Source organism: Myxine glutinosa, chromosome 1 (assembly GCF_964187855.1).
Source record: "Myxine glutinosa chromosome 1, kmMyxGlut1.1, whole genome shotgun sequence".
NCBI lineage: Eukaryota > Metazoa > Chordata > Myxini > Myxiniformes > Myxinidae > Myxine > Myxine glutinosa.
Genome location: NC_136261.1, coordinates 184,216,200 through 184,237,655, shown reverse-complemented (window position 1 = coordinate 184,237,655; position 21,456 = coordinate 184,216,200). Strand labels below are relative to the sequence as shown.

At 41.4% G+C, this 21,456-nt stretch overlaps 1 protein-coding gene across 2 annotated transcripts in view; it reads left to right on the top strand.

Moving 5' to 3' along the window:
* LOC137431784 (uncharacterized) overlaps positions 1 to 21,456 on the top strand; it is a 242,780-nt gene that overhangs the window by 9,535 nt on the left and 211,789 nt on the right. Inside the window, exons 3-7 of one of the 2 annotated variants that reach the window (XM_068123485.2) lie at positions 2,245 to 2,321; positions 2,481 to 3,870; positions 5,270 to 5,563; positions 14,145 to 14,267; positions 14,557 to 14,653. In XM_068123485.2, the coding sequence (XP_067979586.2) occupies positions 2,593 to 3,870; positions 5,270 to 5,563; positions 14,145 to 14,267; positions 14,557 to 14,653 (1,792 nt within the window). In that variant the 5' untranslated portion in view covers positions 2,245 to 2,321; positions 2,481 to 2,592. The remainder of the gene's footprint in view (positions 1 to 2,244; positions 2,322 to 2,480; positions 3,871 to 5,269; positions 5,564 to 14,144; positions 14,268 to 14,556; positions 14,654 to 21,456) is intronic. The other variant, XM_068123493.2, reaches the window with a different exon arrangement.

Sequence of the window (21,456 nt, the reverse complement as noted above, 5' to 3'; positions counted from 1 at the left end):
CCCCTTGACGTTTTTCACATTTTGTTGGGTTATAGCCTGAATTTAAAATGGTTTAATTGATATTTTGTGTCACTGATCTACAAATAATACCCCATAATGTCAAAGTGGATTTTTTTTTAGAAAATTTTTAGAAATAAGTAAAAATGAAATACAGATTAAATTTACATAAGTATTCAACCTCCTGAGTCAATACTTTGTAGAAGTGCCTTTGGCAGTGCTTACAGTTTCGAGTCTTCTTGAGTATGTCTGTATCAGCTTTGCACATCTGGATTTGGGGAGTTTCTGCCATTCTTCCTTGCAGATTTGATCAAGCTCTGTCAAGTTGGATGGGGAGTGTCGGTGAACAGCAATCTTCAAGTCTTTCCACAGATTCTCAATGGGATTCAAGTCTGGCTTTGCCTGGGTCACTCAATGACTTTCACAATTCTTGTTCTGAAGCCATTCCTGTGTTGCTTTGGCTGTATGCTTGGGGTCATTGTCCTGTTGGAATGTAAATCTTCAACACTGTATAAGGTCTTTTGCACTCTGAAGCAGGTTCTCCTCAACGATTGGTCTGTATTTGGCTGCATTCATTGTTCCCTCCATCCTTACAAGTCTTCAGGTCCCTGTCACTGAAAAGCATCACCATAGCATGATGCTGCCACCACCATGCTTCATTGTAGGGATGGTGTTCGATGGGTGATGAGCTGTGCTTGGTTTCTGCCAGACATAGTGCTTTGCATTCAGGCCAAAGAGTTAAATTTTCGTCTCATCAGACCACATAATCTTTTGTCTCATGATCTCAGAGTTTTTCACATGTCTTTTTGCAAACCTCAGATGTGCGGTCATGTGCCTTCTTCTCAGGAGTGGCTTCTTTCTGGCCACTCTCCCATACAGCCTAGATTTGTGAAATGTTGCAAAGATGGTTGTCCTTCCAGCAGGTTCTCCCATCTCAGCCAAGGAACTCTGTAGTTCTGTGAGAGTGGTCATTGGGTTCTTAGTCACCTCCGTGATCAAGGTCCTTCTTGCACGGTTGCTCAATTTGGTCGAACCAAACGTGGTCAGACGGAAGCCAAATAGTTCAATCTTGGTTTCATCAGACCACAGAATCTTGTTTCTCACAGTCTGAGATTCATTTAGGTGCGTTTTTGCAAACTCCAAGCGGGCTTTCATATGTCTTTCACTGAGGAGAGGCTTCCGCCTGGCCACTCTGCCATAAAGCCCAGATCGGTGGAGTGTTGCAGTGATGGTTGTCCTTCTGGAAGTTTCTCCCATCTCCAAACATGGTCATTGGAGCTCAGCCAGAGTGACCATCGGGTTCTTGGTCACCTCTCTTACCAAGGCCCTTCTCCCCCGATTGCTCAGTTTGGCCGGGCGGCCAGCTCTAGGAAGAGTCCTGGTTGTTCCAAAGTTCTTCCATTTAAGAATTATGGAGGCCACTGTGCTCTTGGGAACCTTCAATGCAGCAGACATTTTTTTGTAGGCTTCCCCAGATCTGTGCCTCGACACAATCCTGTCTCTGAGCTCTGCAGGTAGTTCCTTCGACCTCATGGCTTGGTTTTTGCTCTGATATGCATTGTTAGCTGTGAGACCTTATATAGACAGGTGTGTGCCTTTCCAAATCATGTCCAATCAATTGAATTTACCACAGGTGGACTCCAATCAAGGTGTAGAAACATCTCAAAGATGATCAAGAGAAATGGGAGGCACCTGAGCTAAATTTCAAGTGTCATAGCAAAGGGTCTGAATACTTAAGTCAATGTGATATTTCAGTTTTTTATTTTTAATAATTTTGCAAAACTTTCTAAAATCCTGTTTTCTCTTTGTCATTATGGGGTATTGAGTGTAGATTGATGAGGGAAAAAATGAATTTAAATGATTTCAGCATAAGGCTGCAACATAACAAAATGTGAAAAAAGTGAAGGGGTCTGAATACTTTCTGAATGCACTGGATATGCTGCTATATTGTGTATAAGCCTACATGTGGTCATATTTTAGCAATGCACATGCTGCTAGCTAATTACACGCAATTACTAATTGGACAGCAACCAACCAGGCATATGTGTATGACATATACCTATCTATTATTCCTGTAAATCATTGACATTGCTAAGCACACCATCCAATTGTATCAACAAATGAAAAAAAAAAAAATGAAAGGATGAAGATTTAATATTTTTCTGCTATCACCCATACCTTGTTTGCATCTGTTTTGGCATTGCTATCCCTACATCCTTTAGCATTCAAAAAAATAATGTCTTGCAGATTCATTGTGAAACACAAAAAGGACTCTTCCGTGAACTTCAATCTCCGTACTTAAAAAGTGCTTGAATCAGCTATAAGTGAGTTCACCATGTGCTTGAATCAGCTATAAACCGTAAATCATGTACTCATACATATAATAGGAAAAGCTGTGGTTATTATTTAATCTAAAGTGGTGTACTTGTGCTATATTACATTACGGTTTGACGAATCATGATGCGTGTCAATCTGTTTTCTAGGACATCTGCTGCATTGGAACCAACATCTTTGATCATCGTTCCATGCTGTATGAGAGAAAGGTTTACCATGCTTCAATCTTGAATCATTTAGCGAAATAGAAAGGCAGGTAGAATGGCTTCTGCGCAGAAATGGGAACAGGGTGCTTTGGTTGATAGAACTGAACAGGAAATAGTCTTGAAGAAATGGCAGGAAGGGAGTAATATCTCACTGATAGGACCAAATGTTCCAAGAGAAGAATTTCTCCAGAAGTTGACTCCAGGTAATGGACTTGAAGACAGCCAAACTGGCTCAGGGAAAGATATGAGTGACAAGGAATTTTTTTCAGGCAACGAATGTGATGTTGGGTATATTAAAGATGTTTTTAGGAGTCGTAAACTCTTACGAAGGCAGCGTCAAGTTGGTGTCCGCAGGAGAAAACTAAATCGGACGGGTCCAGAAAGCCAAAGCCTTGCGTTTTATCCTCAACGATCTTGGAGCAGTGACACTACAAGTTCGTCCGCAGAGGATACTACTCCATACAAGGATCGAGATCAATGGCAACAGCTTGAAGTCATGAAACAATCACTCTCGCAGTTTAGCCTGAACCAGGGAGATGATTTTGAACCTGAAGATTACAAATTCCTCAGTCCCATGATTTCGGATATCAGCACAAGCAATTCTGAAACTTCATCCTTAAACCAGTTGGAACCCAAATTTCACTCAGCCACCTTCTGGTCTAGTAAAGTCCTTGGTGATGAGCAGTTTGAGCCTTGCAGTGAAAATATTGATGAACAGCTACAGAAAATGCCTTTGAGACAGAGCCGAACTATTTTGCCAGCCCCTGCCTATGAAAACGGAAGACATGAGCAAAATCAAGCTACCATGCATCCATATAAAAGACGCTTTAAATGGGGCCTTGAACAAACCTCAGAGGGTTCAAATTTAGACTATGACAATGCACCACAAGTTAGAGATCTCTTCGGACGAGGTATTACGTTTTCCGATGGTTCTACATCACAACATGCAACTCCAAACACCAACAAGGCATCTTCACTCCAATACTTGAGCCGACAAAGGGAACACCACGCATGCCTTAGGCGGTGCCACAGCCTTAGTGATGGAGTGAACAGCTGCTATTCTCCTGTAGGATCTACATCCTGGCGCAATAGAAAAAGTCAGATTTTCTCTGATATCCTGTCCACGTCTGATTGGCCATCCTACAAGCGAGGGATGCAGGGAAGATCGACCGGCTCTGGCACCATGGAAGGTTACATTGAATCTGACGAGTTTATGGAGCTGCCAGGGATCCTGCACGGGGCAGAGACAATGGCGAATAAATTGGCAAGGCTTTCAGGCCTACTTTTCTGCCAGCCATTGGCCAGAAGCAAGGCGGAGTTTTCCGATTCTCTGGTGAGATAAACGAAAGCACACCGCTCTGGTAGGATTGTATCGACAATATTGTTTAAGTTTTTAATTGAAGAGCTTATTTTGGGCCACTTGTGGACCCTTTTGCTGATGCATCCACCAAGGCCCTGTCTCCTCAAGCAAGTCCAGAATGTCACTATTTTGGCAGTGTGATGCGGAACAAGGATGTTTGTACACATTAGAATGACAGAAGTCCAAATTATATTTAGTTCCGCCAAAGAAGGTGGACAAAGGTTCTGCATTCACCTCTGTGTGTTTGTCTATGAGCAGGATATCTCAAAACGATATGGACGGATTCGGATGAAATTTGGTGGACAGGTTGTGTGCGTGATACGGATGAATTGAATAGATTTTGGTGAAGATCCGGATCCAGATCGACATAATATAATTTTTAAGTGATTCTTCACCATTGAGAGATGGGCCAAAAACTTTATATAGCATGGTATTTCAAAAATGTATCGACGGATTTGGCCGAAACTTTTGGGTAGGTTGGGGGTGATAGGGACGAATTCTTTAGACCTTGGTGAGGATCTGGATCTGGATCCAGATACTGGAATTTTCAAAGTGATTATTGTAATATCTCCAAACGTTGTGGACGAATTATGACCAAAACAAGGTGGACGGGTTGGGTAGGTGACAAGAACAAGCTGATTAGATTTTGGTTCAGGTCCGGGTGAAGATCCGGCCTATCAGTGGGATACAAAATGTACGTTGTTCAACCTGGCGGAGGTAATCGTTCTGCCTAGTGCTGTTCAAGTTAATTATGCTATTCACATATGTAGACAGACATGGGAAAGGCCTATAATGTTGCAATCACAAAAATCTTCTGAACAAAGCATGTCAAACTATACCTCCATACCATCTTTGGTTACAGAGTTGCAGAACTTTTTGTAAACCAGGAAGTAGCTGCAGCTGTTGACCCATCACCCATGTCGATTTTTGATGTTACAGCTCTGAAAATTTTTATTAAGAGGGTTTTGTATTCCTGAGGCACATCATTCCATAAAAAATGGAGCAATTATCATTTATCTTGCTAGAATGTGGCAGTAAAAAAATAATTATTTGTGCTATTGTCAGTTTTCCACGACCTGCCAACCATGGCTGCCGACGTTCCAACATGGGCGTACCTATTCATCATTTACTACAAGTAAAATAGACTGATCCAGCAGGTTTATCAGACTGATTTTAAAGATTTTATTAATTTTTGACTGATTTTTTCCCCCCCAAAAGGGTATTAATGAACTTACAATATTGTATAAGCATCATGATCCACTGACCTACCTTGATAGTTTTTCCTTATTCGCATATTCATGTTGGTTTGGAAAGCAATGTCAAAAACAAATTTTCATTTATACATTTGTGTGTTTGGTTGAATGATTGGTAGGTCAGCCTGAATTCAGACCAGTCGGAGTCTTCTGGAAACTCTGGATACCCATCACATGAAACAACTCCCAGCCTTTCAGACTCGCTGGACTCTGGTCCACTGAGTGAGACCTCATCACAACTGACTTCTCAACCATGCTCTTTGACTGCATTCCATGAACGGAGCAGTGAATCCTGGGTATCGGGCTACACAGCAGAAGGCCGAAACTTCCTAGAAACTGGCGATCTTGTTCGTGAACTACAGAGAGACATAACACACCAAGCTGACCACGCTGTTGTCTGGCAAAAGATTGAGGTTTGTCTTCAATTTTTTTTCCTAAAAATGGATAAACTCGTGTTAAATAAATAAATATTTGGATTTTAGTCCTTTTATATGAAATCTAGGCCTGGCAGGATGGCCTAGAGGTATGCACATTCACCTCTAGGGTGTCTAGCCTGGGTTTGAATTTCGACCCAGATATAAACTGCCATCCTGGTGTTTCACAGGCAGGGTGATTCATCAATGCATGCATGTGCTGTCCCCCGGGTGGACGTTAAATTTGGTGTCCAAACAAATTGCAAATTCCTGCCATATCTACTGCTGGGAAGGCAATGGCAACCCACCCAGTATAACCCTTGCCAAGAAACTGCTTCAGCAGCAATGTAACAGAGTATGGTATATCAAGATCAGAATAGGAAACCTAAAGGAGGCTTTGTATGAAAGGCACTAAACTAGAACTGTAGAACCATTGAAATGTCTTAATCAGATGCGGAACCACTCTGCAAGAGAGAACATGCCTAAAGATTCACAGTAGAACCTTAAAAAATGCAAATAATTTAATAGTTTGAAAAGAGCAACACTGTTTTGACACTTTTCCTGTTTTACTATAGTCCTGAGACAAAGAAACAACTATTTTGTTTCTTCTATTTTAAAATTTTAATATTGGGATTTTCTGTAGATGTTGTTGTAATTCTCTTCTTGATTTTTGTTGAGTATTGGGATCCATTATATAAACTGATCGATACTTTTTTGGAAATATCACTCAGGATCTTCATGACCATATAACATGTAAATAAATCAAAGGACGAGCCCTTCCGACCCATATTTCAGACATGTCACGGTTAATAAAGTTGTTTTAATCTTTGGAATGAAGTGAAACATCGTTTCCTCAATAATAACTGTATGAAATATTCAGATGGCATGTGACATTTAGAGAAATTAAAACAACGACAAAACCATTTAGTAAAGACTTATTCAAAAACTAACAGCAAAAAAAAATAAAAAATGGTGGTTCAATATAAAGACATGTTCACCTTGGCCTGGTTGAATCCCAATGCTCATGCTATGTTGGCTTTGTTTCAGCTGTCTTAAAAAGGGGGTCTTCATGTATCTGTAAAAATGTCATAAAGAGCCATTTTTTGGCTATAATTTTTATTTGAGACATGGTGTAATACATTTTGTTCAGCTAGTTCAAAAGCCTGATCAAACATATTGTTAAATTGATATATGTGGGAAAATTAATTTTCCCACATATATCAATTTCATTATTTAATTCTGTTTGTTAATCCAAACATATTGTTACGGATCTGGGGTTGAGGGTTCACCGCGACGAGAAGTCCCTCAAATCCCTCCCAACCTCCGGTCCTGCAGGCCGACGTGCCACAGATAACTCAGCGGCCAGTCGAGTTGGAACCAACCACGAACGCCAGTCAGACAGGGTCCACTGCCTAACACCGTTTACCTGGGGCTGATGTGGCCCAACCTACCGGGGATCGTGCCCTCATTGCTGCACTAGGATTAATGCTGAGCAGAACAGAAGTACAGCGCTGATGGAATTGGAGCAAAACAAGTGGGGTGAAATTTCCGGGTTATTGCTAGTGCATAATTTGCTGGATAAATAAGGAAAATATATCACAGGAAGATTGGAATAACATGTGTTGGGGATTTATTATTTACAAAAGGTATGTGGCATGGAAAGGTATGTGGCACATTAAGACAAGAGGGTTTTTATTTACAAAAATACAGCAGACATACATTTATTCATGTGGTGCAGCAAAATCAACAAAGGGGGAATTTGTGTGGTAGAATAATGTACAGGAGAGAAGAGACACAGTGCAGACCTTACCCATCTAAATGACCCCTTATATACCTTACTTGTGACAAGCAATGCATGGTGTCAATCAGACCCACACCCGAGGGAAAGGTTAGACTAGGGAGAGTGATAGGCAAAGTTATTGGCTCACCGGGCATAGACTCGGGAACCCACGCTGGTCCCAATTGTGGGAAGGGTAAGGATTAAATAATTATGAATAAAGTATGGGATTTGAGGAGTGTCGCCTTGCAGAATGGGCTATTGTTTGGCAGTGTGGTTGGTCTGGTCTCCTTCCCCAAACGCTCCTCAAATGAGAGGATGATGCAGAGGTAAAGCGGTGTTCTGCTCCATGTCCGTTCTGCTTGTTTTCTGGTGCTCCACTAGCATTTCACTCCTTTCCGCTTGTGAAAACCAGACCGAACCATGGAACGCATGAGCACTCCACCCTCTATGAATCCCGGGAGTGGTGGAGCTTGGTGGCCTTCATGGACATGGTTGCCTGGCAGAAGGATCATGCTCCACCCCTTCTTTGGTGAGTGCGGCCTGCCCATTGGTCCGGATCCGCCTCAACATGACATCACACTTCCGTCCGAGATTGCTGCATGGAAAATGGTCCCAGTTGCCTCTAGGACAAGCCACACGCAAGTGCTCCAGAATTAACATGGGGCTGGATGCGGTGCTCCCTATTTTACGCACAACCAAGGTGCTAATGGCATGTTGGACAAGCAGAGCGGTCATTGCAAATGGAGCGGTGTTGCTGGTAGGAGGGCACAACAGGATGGGGAGCACAGGTTGTAGATGTGTTTGGTAGCGCAAAACAAGGTTTTGATGATGGCAGAGCCAGGCTTGAGCTGCGAGCTAGTGCTATTAGAGTTCTGGGCAGGCGAGATGGTGGTTGCTGATAGTGAGGTGTTAGAAGGTGGTTGAAGTTGTTGTGATTGTGGTTGAGTTTGTACTCCCAGTGATGCGGCGCCGCCTGGCAATGGTAGATTTGAATGGCGAGCGGGTGTTGAAAGGCAAGCTTGAATGGTGTGGTTGTGAAGCAGAACTAAAGTTCAATAGATTTTTAATAACAAAACTCCAACTAAGCCCCTATGCTGGATGGTAAATCGTGCCATTTTGGGGCAGAGTGATTGTTTTGGTTTTGGCGGGGGCTGATTTTAATTATGGCACAGTTGAACATGGTTGAAAGGTAAGCAGATGATGGGGGGAAAACCTACCTAATCCCATATAATGCATATTCCCTTTTTTACCCACTACACAATAGGGAGGACCCTGTCTGGAACAAGTAATAATGAACTTACTCAGGAACCTACAGTATATGTTGTGTGCCATTGTCGGGAGTGTTGGTTCTCAGAACAGTAACGATATTGTTATGTTTGTAGATGGGGTAGAGATTACCTTAGTACAGTTAGAAATGTATGGAGTATTATGGTCCGTGTTTGGGTAGTTAGCCAATATCGATGTGATAAGCAGGTTAAATGTGACTTAAGAATTGGCTGTTTAAATGTGCACCAAACGGAGTATGGTACATTGTAATAAATAGTTAGTGTTTAATGTTAAAGCAATTTTACGTAAAGCCTCCTATCACGTCAACGGGTGGGGACCGGGTGGCCTTAGAATGGGAAGGGAGGAGTCTTGTCACCCTGGAGGGCCAAGGGGCTTGGATTGCCTCATGAGGAGCGATGTTATCCGGAGAGGGAGAGGAGGAGCGAGAGGCTTGCGGGTTCTGTACGCTGGATTGAGTGTGGTAAAAAAGCCGCCTCTGAAGATAATTGGGGTCATGCTAGAGAAAAGAGAAAGAGTGGGAATGTTTGCCTCACCTGAGGAGAAGTGCTCTCTGTATGTTGCCTGCTTGTCATCCTGCTCATGTTCCTGCTCCATAGTCTGCTCCCCGTGTCGTCTGCATGCTGCCTGTTCGTGCTTCGTCATCCATCCTCGTACATATTTGTCGCCTGATCGTCTTGTTCGTTGTTGCCTGTTTGTGACTGATCACCACCATTTTTGGCACCACAGCAGAGCTAAAGTCCACGTGGTTGCTCGTTTCCTCTCTCCCATCTATGATTGAGTCTGGCTTGAGGTGCCTTAGATTTATTTAGAGTTTTACCCCATTGTTTCGAGTTATTTATTTATTTATTACACGTTTCTTCCCTCTTTCCCTCGCATGCCATCGTCAAATTCCTTTGTCGGGTCAACCTTCTCCTCTTGGTTTCATTTGGGAAATAACCCCCATTTGTTTGAGAATAAATAAGGTTATCGTGTCTCTCCTCGCATTCCCGTGTGCACACGACTGCCATTATTCAATCGTGGTCCGAGGGAGTTGTCAGCCAGTTTGGTCCATTCGTCCAGTAGTCCGTATTAGCCGTAGAAAGATTTATTACAAAATATCTTATCAGTTTGAAAGGATGATGCAGAGGTAGTACACTTACCTTTGAGCTGTACAGTGCGGGTTTGAATATTGGCCTAAATATAAACTGTTTAATTGTTCCTTTATATTTAACTAGTACACCCGCAGACTCCGGGAGGGGCAGGAAGGGTCATTCCTCTTTAGGGTATATAGATTAAAGTCAATCTATTGGCGGGTCTCAAGAACATTGGGTGTGTGTTCATTTACTAAGTTTCTTGTGGAGAGATCGCCAAGTGGTTTAAGCATTCGAGCAAGCACTCCATCCAAAACCGTTAAGGAACGGCTGGCTTGGCAAGCGCTAGCTACCTGCTTGATAAATGAGCACAACCCGAGCTTCTCCCTTTCAGTTTTGTATTAAACAGCAGAAGCGAGTTTCAAACGGTCGCTACGGAAAATGTCACGGTAGTGGTAGAAAGGGCCATGTTATTAACCCAACATTTGTGGGGTATATAGAGTACCATAGATGTTCGCTCAGTTCTGTAAGTAAACCTTACTTCACGGATGTCGGGATTCCTCCAAATTTCTTCATTTAGTGATATAAACAGCATTAGCAACTATTTAAAAAGCTAAGCATTCGATGAATTCCATGAAAATCGTCACCCACGTGTGATTCCGTCACATTACCTGGTCTGCCTCACTGAGAGTAGTACTCGTCTGTAGCCATGTGACAGTTCTGGTTCAATACATATAATTGAATTCTCTCTGCTCTTCTTAGCATTCAAGATAATTACCTTATATGTTAAAAATTAGAGTGCACATGGTGATTCCGTCACGATGGAATTCATGATTCGTGTTTGTGGTTTATAATATTTTTTACTTCCTGTAGAAGCCGTTGCACACACGGAAACGCCATTATAACTACTAGGGCATGCCCGTACTATATATATATCTAAAAGTATATCCCCCCCCCTCTATTTACATGCAATGGTTTGGTCCAAAGCGAACGGCTTGCGAGTACGGTGACAATCCCCCCCCTCTATTTACATGAAATGGTTTGGTCCAAAGCGAACGGCTTGCGAGTACGGTGACAATCCCCCCCCTCTATTTACATGAAATGGTTTGGTCCAAAGCGAACGGCTTGCGAGTATGGTGACAATCCCCCCCCCCCCCTCTATTTACATGAAATGGTTTGGTCCAAAGCTAACGGCTTGCGGAGTTTGGTAAAGAAATCGCCATCGCGTGCACAAATGCGCAGGAAAGCGAATGAATCGCAAATTAGTTTTAATTAGTTTTAAAACATAGTTTAACGCCCGAGCGAGTTTAACGCAATCGCAAATCGCATCGCAAAGCGAAAGAATCGCAAATTAGTTTTAATTAGTTTTAAAACATAGTTTAACGCCAACATAGCGCCAACATAGTTTGCCGACGGGAAATAAATGAATACGCTCTCAAATGTGCCGTCCGAGGCAGAGTCTGTTCGCCACGTTCGGCACACGTGATAGCTCGCTGCTCTCTGATTGGTTGAATCGTTTTTTGGACATAGCTCGGTAACTACTTCTCCGATTAATATGAAACCTTGAAAAGGCACATCCTCGGGTCCCCAGCAATATACCTGGCAAGTTTAAAGTATATCGGACCCGTGGTTGTCGAGAAACAGCGGTCACAGACAAACATACAAACATACAAACATACAAACATACAAACATACACACAGAGATTACTGGAATTATAGATAGATAAGCTATTTATACACGTTATCACTGCAGGAAAAACGCCTTGGGGAAGTGGGACATTATTAGTATTAATATTGTTTTGTAATAACATTAATAATATGCAATTATCATTAATTTTGTTATTAAAAGCGTCTTTGGAAAAATGCCACGATAAATCTTCTTCTTTGAAAAAACGCCACGATAAAGCTAATTTAACATTGATATACACCTCAACACGCAACACCATTGACGGCAATGGCACGGAAAACCCGCTTGGGGGAGAAACCCCCCTTGGGGAGGGGGGGAAATGAATGTGCTACAACCTTCACTATGTAACCCTTCGTCATACTGTCAAGTTTGGTTGAGATTGGATAAGTAACGATGGAATGTATTGTCATAAAAAATTCATCAGACGGACAGACAGACACAAAATGGCGTATTTTAGTGGGGTATGCAGTCAATTTTAGGAGGGTTGAAAAGGGTTGTGGTGAAATTTTAAAGGGGTAGACGAATAGGAGCTTTGTTTTATACTTGGCATCACAAAGTGTGCCATCCCTCAGAAGGATATGAAGCTGGGAAGCCATATGCTGGCCCAGGTTGTGATTCACAAAGTGTAGATGATATATTGTTGATACCCTGGTCAAATTTCAAATGGTGGGAAAACTCTAAGGTGGGAATAATTAGAAGTAAGGGAGGTAATGTGTCGATCAAAGTCAGAGGGTCCCAATGGCTGCTCTTTCATTGGCTTCGATCGCTTGGGTAGGGGGATGCACCACCACTGCTATCCCAGATCAACTATTGTTGATCTTTTAACTACAGCAAGTGGGTATTCACTTTTGCCAACCTCAAAAGGAAGACGTGCTGAGTCAACACATCTGGTGCTATTATTTTTGGGTGTTTGAAATCATGAACCAGGACTCTAACACCCTAAGCCGTTACCATTAAGACCCTACCAGGCATGTTAGAGAAGTAGTAGTAGTAGAAGACAGTTACCTCATCATTCGGACACATAATGCACCTCAGGCCAAAAAGAAGCTCGCTGGGATGTGAGGGAAATGTCACCTGAAACTAATGTCGCCTGAAACTGGGTCTGCGCTTGCTTATTATTTATATAAATTAGCCGAGTCGATCTATTTATTTACTTTATTTGGTTGGATGTGCTTTTTCTTCTTTTTGAAAATGTATAATCCTAACCGTCCCAATCTTATACTGTATATATTGTTGCGGTTTTGGGAAACCACTAAAAAGTAATGGCAACCACCATACAGGTCCCTTAGAATAGTTATTTCATAGCAAACCATTATCTTAGCCCCTTCCCCTTATTTCGGGCCAGTATGTATTTTTGCGTTGTGGAAATGCCTCCTTGGGGGTAACATTGATTAGTGTAACTAGTTATTTCCTTAGTACATGTTTTTCGAATAAGTGTGAGGTAAAATGTTTTATAGAGGAATGTGTCGTTATTTGTAAAGTCAGCTACCGTCAAACCATACCAATATGTGCGTATCAAAAACCGCTTGCCGATTCACCCCTTTCGGTGTGCCATGCCTGTTTAAATCTGTCCTAAATGTCTCTTTTTATATCGGGAAGGCCGGAGCAGCAAGTAGGTGTGGGAAAATGTGGCTGGAAATGCCATTTCCCGCTGTCCAAGGTAAAAGGTCTAGACCAAGGGATCCCATGGACCGTACTGCCGAACCAATCATGGCCATGCAAGGAGTGAGGCAATTGACGTCACGGCATGGGGTGAGGGACATGCAGATAAAAAGGGGGTGCACCGGACCACGAGCTCTTTCTTGCTGTTGGGCTCTTCTTCATCTCTGAGTCCACGTGGTCCTCTTGACCTCCTCATGGTGCTGCTTGCTGTGCTGGGTGCTGACCGCTCCCATCACCACAGACCCGAGACCACCCGACGCTGCTGGCCCCACCCATCCAGCTCACACCGAGCCTGTTAGCACAGTGTTGCGCAAACTGTTCCTGCCGGGGGAATTAATCCTCCACCATTAGCACACACAACTGCACCCTGCACCACACCTTTGCTTGGGGACAAGCCACATTCATGGGGATGGCGACTTCCAAGGTAAGTTGTGAGGTTATTGAGGCATGGTGGTCGGATGACCGGTCAATAAACAGGCATGCTGACCTCAACCCGGCTTATCAAGCCCTATGCGGACACTTGTGTAAACACTGCAGGCCATCACCAACAACCACCTCAAACACGGACGGATGTGACCTATTCCGGAACCCAACACGCTGGTTCAGGTTTTAGTTCCCTTGCTTCAACCCCAAATTCAAATTAGAACAAACACTGAAATGTTCTGTAAACCATTTCTTCATTACTGTCTCTGAGGACGGAAGCTCAACCGACCGTTACCGAAATGTCAAAGACCTAGTTTTTTAAGATACCTATACGGCTATACGGTTCTGTGAACTTTCACATACCCCTTGTATATTATTTTGTCTAAGCATAGATGATATAAAAATGACTATTTCTGTTTGATTATTATGTTTTTATTGGTCTTTTTTACCCTCCTATCCCATAAATTTTCCTCTAACAATGGCGATACGCCCCTACCTTACCATTCAGTGCTGAATTCATCAAATGGAACCCAATGTTTATTTTTTGGTTTAATAATGCAGTTTGAAATTTCATAAATGTTGCAAAATTTGAATGGATCAACGATGAGTACAAAAATGAAGAAACAAAATAGAAACAATTCATGAACTTATGACGAGATTCTCACATTCCAGACATTTGTTCAGAAGTTGGATCAACTGATCCTGTGGCTCTCCCGTGCAATGGAGACAACAGATGATTGGACACCCCCTCAACCAGGCCTGTGCAGTCTCAGGCCTTACATGGAGCGTCACATGGTATGTTGTTGCTTCTTTTTGCTCATCTTCTATTTGACTTTTTATGTTCTTTGAAAATCCTAAAATGGAGGCTTTCCAAGAGAGATGAGAACCACTAACAACAACACAACAACAACAACAACATGCATTTTAAGGCCATTTTCCCTGCTAGAGCGGGGGTTAGCCTTGCGGTCCCCATGACAATCTTCTCCATTTTGCCCTGTTTTCTGCACTACATGAGAACCACTAACAGAACCATCTATTGTTAATTGAAGTATAATCAAGCTTTATATGTTTGTCTTTCTTGCAGAGCTTCAAGATGAATGTTGACAGACACCAGAAACTGAAGCGTGTCGTACTTGAAGAGGGAAATGACCTTCTACGCCACTTGGACACAAACAAATCAGGTTACAAAGAGTTGTGAATATGACAGAAGCATTTGTTAAGGTGACTACATGCATACATTCGTCAGAAAAGACAAGCAGTTTGGTTTGGCAAAGGGTTTAGTGCAGATCATTTGAAGTACCTGACAATAGACGAGTTATATATTTATTGCAAGCAAAAGTACGCATCCCCAGTGATGGGAAATGTGGGTGGACATTTCTGGTCCCATCACTGCCTACACCTTTCCTTCCCACTGACTTTCCAGACTTGTTCTGAACCTGTTCATGGGACCGAAAGACTTGTACTAATTGTCTCTTTTGCCTCCGTGCTGTATCTAATGCTTGTTCAAGTTCTCACGTTTCTAGATTTTCACGCTGACTTCTCGTGGTTGCAGGGTTGCCCAATCATATGGTAGCGGGTCAATATGCAGATTTTGAAAGTATTAAAGCAAGATTTCTGTGTAAACAACATTTTGTGTTCTCACATTTGGGGCCAAAAGAGTCAAGGTTTTTGAAGTTCCTACTTGAGAGAGTGCAACGTAAAGTTGGCCATGAGTGAAAGCAGAAATTTTCAGATTGATGCCAACTTCCTTGAAAGAATGACCTTGTGACGTATTGATGGTGAGGCTGAAACAAAGCTTAATGGGAAATTGGAGCCATCTAAACATGTATGGAAAAGGTAAGTCAAAAAGTGATAGTGGAATTTGTGGAATTAATACCTCATATTCAGAGCTGGATTTATGTTTAACAGGGCACGAGGCATTAGAGTAGTAGCTCCCCCCCTCCCCCCACCAACCTCGAAATGTGATGGGAGGAAACAAAAAAACAAAAAAGAGCTGAACTGCGTTACTGTGTATAGCATATACTAATTTATTTAGCCACCTAACTGCATTAACTAAAACCCAGCGGCCATAATGTAAATGCCCAATACTAATTTTAATTTCAGAGATATAGAGGTGTGAAGTTTTTCCAGGATGGCGCCCATACCATGTGACCTATGTCGTCATAATTATCATTAAACTTCTACAGGTGGAGGTGCTCCTATGGTGAAAATTTCGTGTCAATCGGACTAACAATTGCAGAGAAAAGAAATTCATACTGATTGGATCAAGCGTTGTACTTGTCGAATTATGACGTCATAACAAAGGCACCGATGACATCATAATTAACATATCTTATTCCCCATGGGGAGTACTTGACGATGAGCCATGTTTCAATTTTTCCAGTCGTATCCAGCAGAGGGCCCTGTCAAAGCTTTTGCAAAGATGACATTTTTCCTGAGCTTTTTAACAACGCCTGTGCCATTGCACGTCTTTGGTGGATCCATCGACCTTAGAATCATAATAGGGCAACCAACCCTTAGTTTCAAGATGAGTGAGGCAGGCCAGGTATCTCGAGGGAGTTCAGGAACTCAGTTGGGTACATTGTTTGCTGATGCTCTATTATTGGTTTTGCAGTTGCTGCTGTCTTATTGCCCAGAAGTTCCTTCAAAATTTCCGTTGTCATCGACCAAAACTGTTTTGTAACCAAGCAAATCGATGATTACCTTTCCTGCTTTCCAAGGGTAGATGATCGGGTTAAGGTACAGGGCACGGGAAGGAGTTCAAAACCGCGTAACAAACGTTATTTGAGAGCGAAATACGTTGCCAATGAAAGAAGAAGAAGATGACATTGTGTGCGACATACGTTGAAACACGTTGCTGGGACCCGTATCAACATGGACAGCCACGTTACATGGACGGTGATCTTATGTACATGTAGCATTACTTTGTTAATAAACACCGCTAAACATGACAAATATGCATACCTAATAAAAGAATGCTGAATGAAAAATTTTATAGATCATCAAGGCTCGTGAAGAGCAAGAACAGAGACAATGATGAAGCAACAAAAGTTGACGCAAAAAGTAGAATTCGAATCCCCAAAAAATACTACTGATATCCTTGGAGAGTGTAAAATATATCGGCATACAATAATTACCTTTAAAAGGGTGAAAAAAAAGAATTTTGAAGCCATTTTACCTCACGTCCCGTGGAGCCTATTATTTAATTAGTATTTGGTTAGAAAACAATCTCTTGTAATTTTCTCTAATTTCGCGATATATTTCGACATAATTATAATAAGCCATGAGTTCAGATTGTCAAATATGGAATCAGATTTCCAATATCAGGTTTTAATAGGCCCATACAATGCATTATTGAGTCTTGCCAGGAGCCAATCACATTGCACCTAGCCTCACACCAGCCAATCATTGCAAACCATAAATAGACGAACGGGCAGCCATCTGTCATATATATATACAGTCACGTGAAAAAGTAAGTACACCCCATGCAAAGTTTTGACTTTTTCAACATATTTCAACATACAGCTATTTGATCTTCATTCCAACAATATTGATATATAAAGGTGATATAATATAACAAATATCATGAAACATTTACATTTTGTAGTCCATTGTATAATTTAAATAAACATAAATGCAAATTTCGCATGTGGAAAAAGTAAGTACACCCTTGGCTCTCATAGGTGGTATTGCCCCCTTTGGCAGAAACAACCTCAAGTAGGCGTTTCTTATAACTGTCTACCTGTCTCTGACATCGACTGGGAGAAATTTTTGCCCACTCCTCCATGCAGAATTCTTTCAGCTGTGCGATGTTTGAGGGGTTTCTTGCATGCACAGCTCGTTTCAAATCCCCCCACAACATCTCGATGGGATTTAGATCCGGGCTTTGACTTGGCCATTCCAGAACCCTCCATTTCTTTCTTTTCAGCCATTCCTTGGTGGATTTACTGGTATGTTTAGGGTCATTGTCATGTTGCAAGGTCCACCTTCGGTTGAGCTTCAACTTTCCGACAGATGGCCTCACATTATCCTCAAGCACCCTCTGGTACAATGAGGAATTCATAGTGGATTATATGATGGTGAGCTGCCCAGGCCCTGATGCAGCAAAGCTGCCCCAAACCATAATATTTCCACCACCATGCTTTACAGTTGGTATCAGGTTCTTGTGGTCAAATGCTGTCTTTGGTTTTCGCCAAACATGTCTTCTGGTACTGTGACCAAATAGCTCTACCTTTGACTCATCTGTCCAGAGCACATTGATCCAGAAGTGCTGGTCTTTGCCTCGGTGTTCATTGGCAAACTTTAGTCTTGCCCTGATGTTCTTTCTGGACAGCAAAGGTTTCCTCCTGGCACACCTCCCATGTAGATCAAATTTGTGCAGCCTCTTTCTAATGGTAGACTCGTGCACTTTGACATCAACAGTGGCAAGAGCTACCTGTTGGTCCCGTGATGACATTCTGGGGTTTTTAGAGACTTCTTTCAGCATCTTGCGGTCTGCTCTCGGGCTGAATGTGCTGGGGCGGCATGGCCTGAACAAGTTGGCAGTTGTTTGGAAACTTCTCCACTTGTAGATGATCTTCCGGACAGACGAATGATTGATTTCAAATTGTTTGGAGATCTTTTTAAATCCCTTCCCAGACTCGTAGGCATCTATAACCTTCTTTCTGAAGGCCTCAGAGAGCTCTTTTGATCGAGGCACGGTGACGCCGCACACTTCAACAACAAAGAGCAAACCAAACTAAATGTCTGAGGTTTAAATAAGACAGGTTCCTCCAAGATCCTCTCTAACGATGTTCTAATCATTTGCACCTGAGCTGGTGCACCTGATTCTAATTTTAGGTATTTGAAGTAGTGATAAATGTAGGGGTGTACTTACTTTTTCCACATGCGAAATTTGCATTTATGTTTATTTAAATTATACAATGGACTACAAAATGTAAATGTTTCATGATATTTGTTATATTATATCACCTTTATCTATCAATATTGTTGAAATGAAGATCAAATAGCTGTATGTTGAAATATGTTGAAAACGTCAAAACTTTACATGGGGTGTACTTACTTTTTCACTTGACTGTATATATATATATACAGTCTATATACTGTATATACATATAAACAGTGGCGTCGTGATGGTTTGTGGCGCTTGGGGCGAAGGTCAAAAATATGCCTCCTGCAGGTACTGACATAGTCAGAAATTCCTATTGAGGGGGCCATATGAAAGAGTTCTAAGCTTCCCCAGCGGGATCAGTAGCAAAGCCCCTGTACCTGTTCAAAATGAGAATAGATTTAGATATGATCTCATGAGTTAAATAGGCTAATTAACTACAAAGAATCTGGAAGAACTCCAATGTTTCTAAACACGTGCCATGTTAAGGTGTATAGATCAATTTAATAGGTCCTTCCATGGCATGGTAATTCTATTACAAAATAACTACCAAAAACAATGATAACATTGTGACAAAGCATTTATTAATACTAATAATAACAACAATAATAATATTAGTACCATTTGGCAATAATAAAACGAACGTATAATCCCTGCCCGGGTCCAAGCAGACCTGGGCTTGGTGAAAGGTAAACTAATGCTGAAGCAGTAGAGCAGGCAGGTATGCTACAAGGTAGTTAACAAAAACTACATCAAACATGCATGCAGCAAGGTGTGGTATTTATATGGCCTCGAGACTAGAGCTGATGAGACAGAGCAGCAGAGGAAGACAAGGAAGTTGAATAACTCACTTGACACGTAATCCTTGACTCGCTGATTGGGACATAACACCTGTGATATCTAGATTTGATCGACGTAATTACATAACAAACGTCCAACAGTTACACCCCTCCCTCCCTTGGGCCAATGGGCAATCTCCATGTTAGAGTGCATATTAAACCTCATTATACAAGATAAAAGATCTACGCAGCAGGCAGCCCGATAATTACTAACACCGTAACACGGATTTATTTATTGTGAGAGATGTCCATGAAGTTAGCACCCTTTACTCTTTACCCTTTACCGGATTCAAAGTTAGGGTTGTACCATTACAAAAATGGGGGGTGTTGTGGATTTATTTGTAGAAAAGGCGGATGCGAATGCGTAAATAGGGTAAATTATGGACTATGGTAATCCGATAATGGTTCGAATCCTGTAAAATAAAATAAAATCCAGTAAACGTTTGAATCGGTGAATGGTTCGAATCCAGTAAACGCTTGACTTGGTTAATGGTTCGAATCCGGTAAACGTTTGGATTGGTTAATGTTTCGAATCCGGTAAACGTTTTGATTGGTTAATGGTTCGAATCCGGTAAATGTTTGAATCGGTGAATGGTTCGAATCCAGTAAACGTTTGAATAGGTGAATGGTTCGAATCCAGTAAACGCTTGACTTGGTTAATGGTTCGAATCCGGTAAACGTTTGGATTGGTTAATGGTTCGAATCCGGTAAATGTTTGAATCGGTGAATGGATCGAATCCGGTAAACGTTTGGACTGGTTAATGGTTCGAATCCGGTAAACGTTTGAATCGGTTAATGGTTCGAATCCAGTAACCAATTGAATCGGTTAATGGTTCGAATTGGGTAAACGTTTGAATCGGTTAATGGTTCGAATCTGATAATGGCCTGAGAAACATAACGGCAGTAACAACAACAACAAGCACGACAACAACAACTCTCACAACCCGCCCCTCATTCAAACATTTACCCTATTCAAACCTTTACCATATTCAAACCTTTACCAGATTCAAATCTTTACCCGATTCAAACCTTTACCAGATTCAAACCTTTACCAGATTCAAACCTCACGAGATTCAAACCTTTACCCGATTCAAACCTTTACCATATTCAAATCTTTACCATATTTAAACCTTTACCCGATTCAAACCTTTACCCGATTCAAACCTTTACCATATTCAAACCTTTACCGGATTCAAACCTTTACCAGATTCAAACCTTTACCCGATTCAAACCTTTACCAGATTCAAATCTTTACCCGATTCAAACCTTTACCATATTCAAATCTTTACCCGATTCAAATCTTTACCATATTCAAATCTTTACCAGATTCAAATCTTTACCCGATTCAAATCTTTACCCAATTCAAACCTTTACCCGATTCAAACCTTTACCATATTCAAATCTTTACCCGATTCAAATCTTTACCATATTCAAATCTTTACCATATTCAAATCTTTACCATATTTAAACCTTTACCCGATTCAAACCTTTACCCGATTCAAACCTTTACCATATTCAAACCTTTACCAGATTCAAACCTTTACCCGATTCAAACCTTTACCAGATTCAAATCTTTACCCGATTCAAACCTTTACCATATTCAAATCTTTACCCGATTCAAATCTTTACCATATTCAAATCTTTACCAGATTCAAATCTTTACCCGATTCAAACCTTTACCAGATTCAAACCTTTACCCGATTCAAACCTTTACCAGATTCAAATCTTTACCCGATTCAAATCTTTACCATATTCAAATCTTTACCATATTCAAATCTTTACCATATTTAAACCTTTACCCGATTCAAACCTTTACCCGATTCAAACCTTTACCATATTCAAACCTTTACCGGATTCAAACCTTTACCAGATTCAAACCTTTACCCGATTCAAACCTTTACCAGATTCAAATCTTTACCCGATTCAAACCTTTACCATATTCAAATCTTTACCCGATTCAAATCTTTACCATATTCAAATCTTTACCAGATTCAAATCTTTACCCGATTCAAATCTTTACCCAATTCAAACCTTTACCAGATTCAAATCTTTACCCCATTCAAACCTTTACCATATTGAAACCTTTACCAGATTCAAATCTTTACCCGATTCAAACCCTTACCCGATTCAAATCTTTACCCGATTCAAATCTTTACCCGATTCAAACCTTTACCCGATTCATATCGTTACCCGATTCAAACCTTTGCCAGATTCAAATCTTTACCCCATTCAAACCTTTACCATATTGAAACCTTTA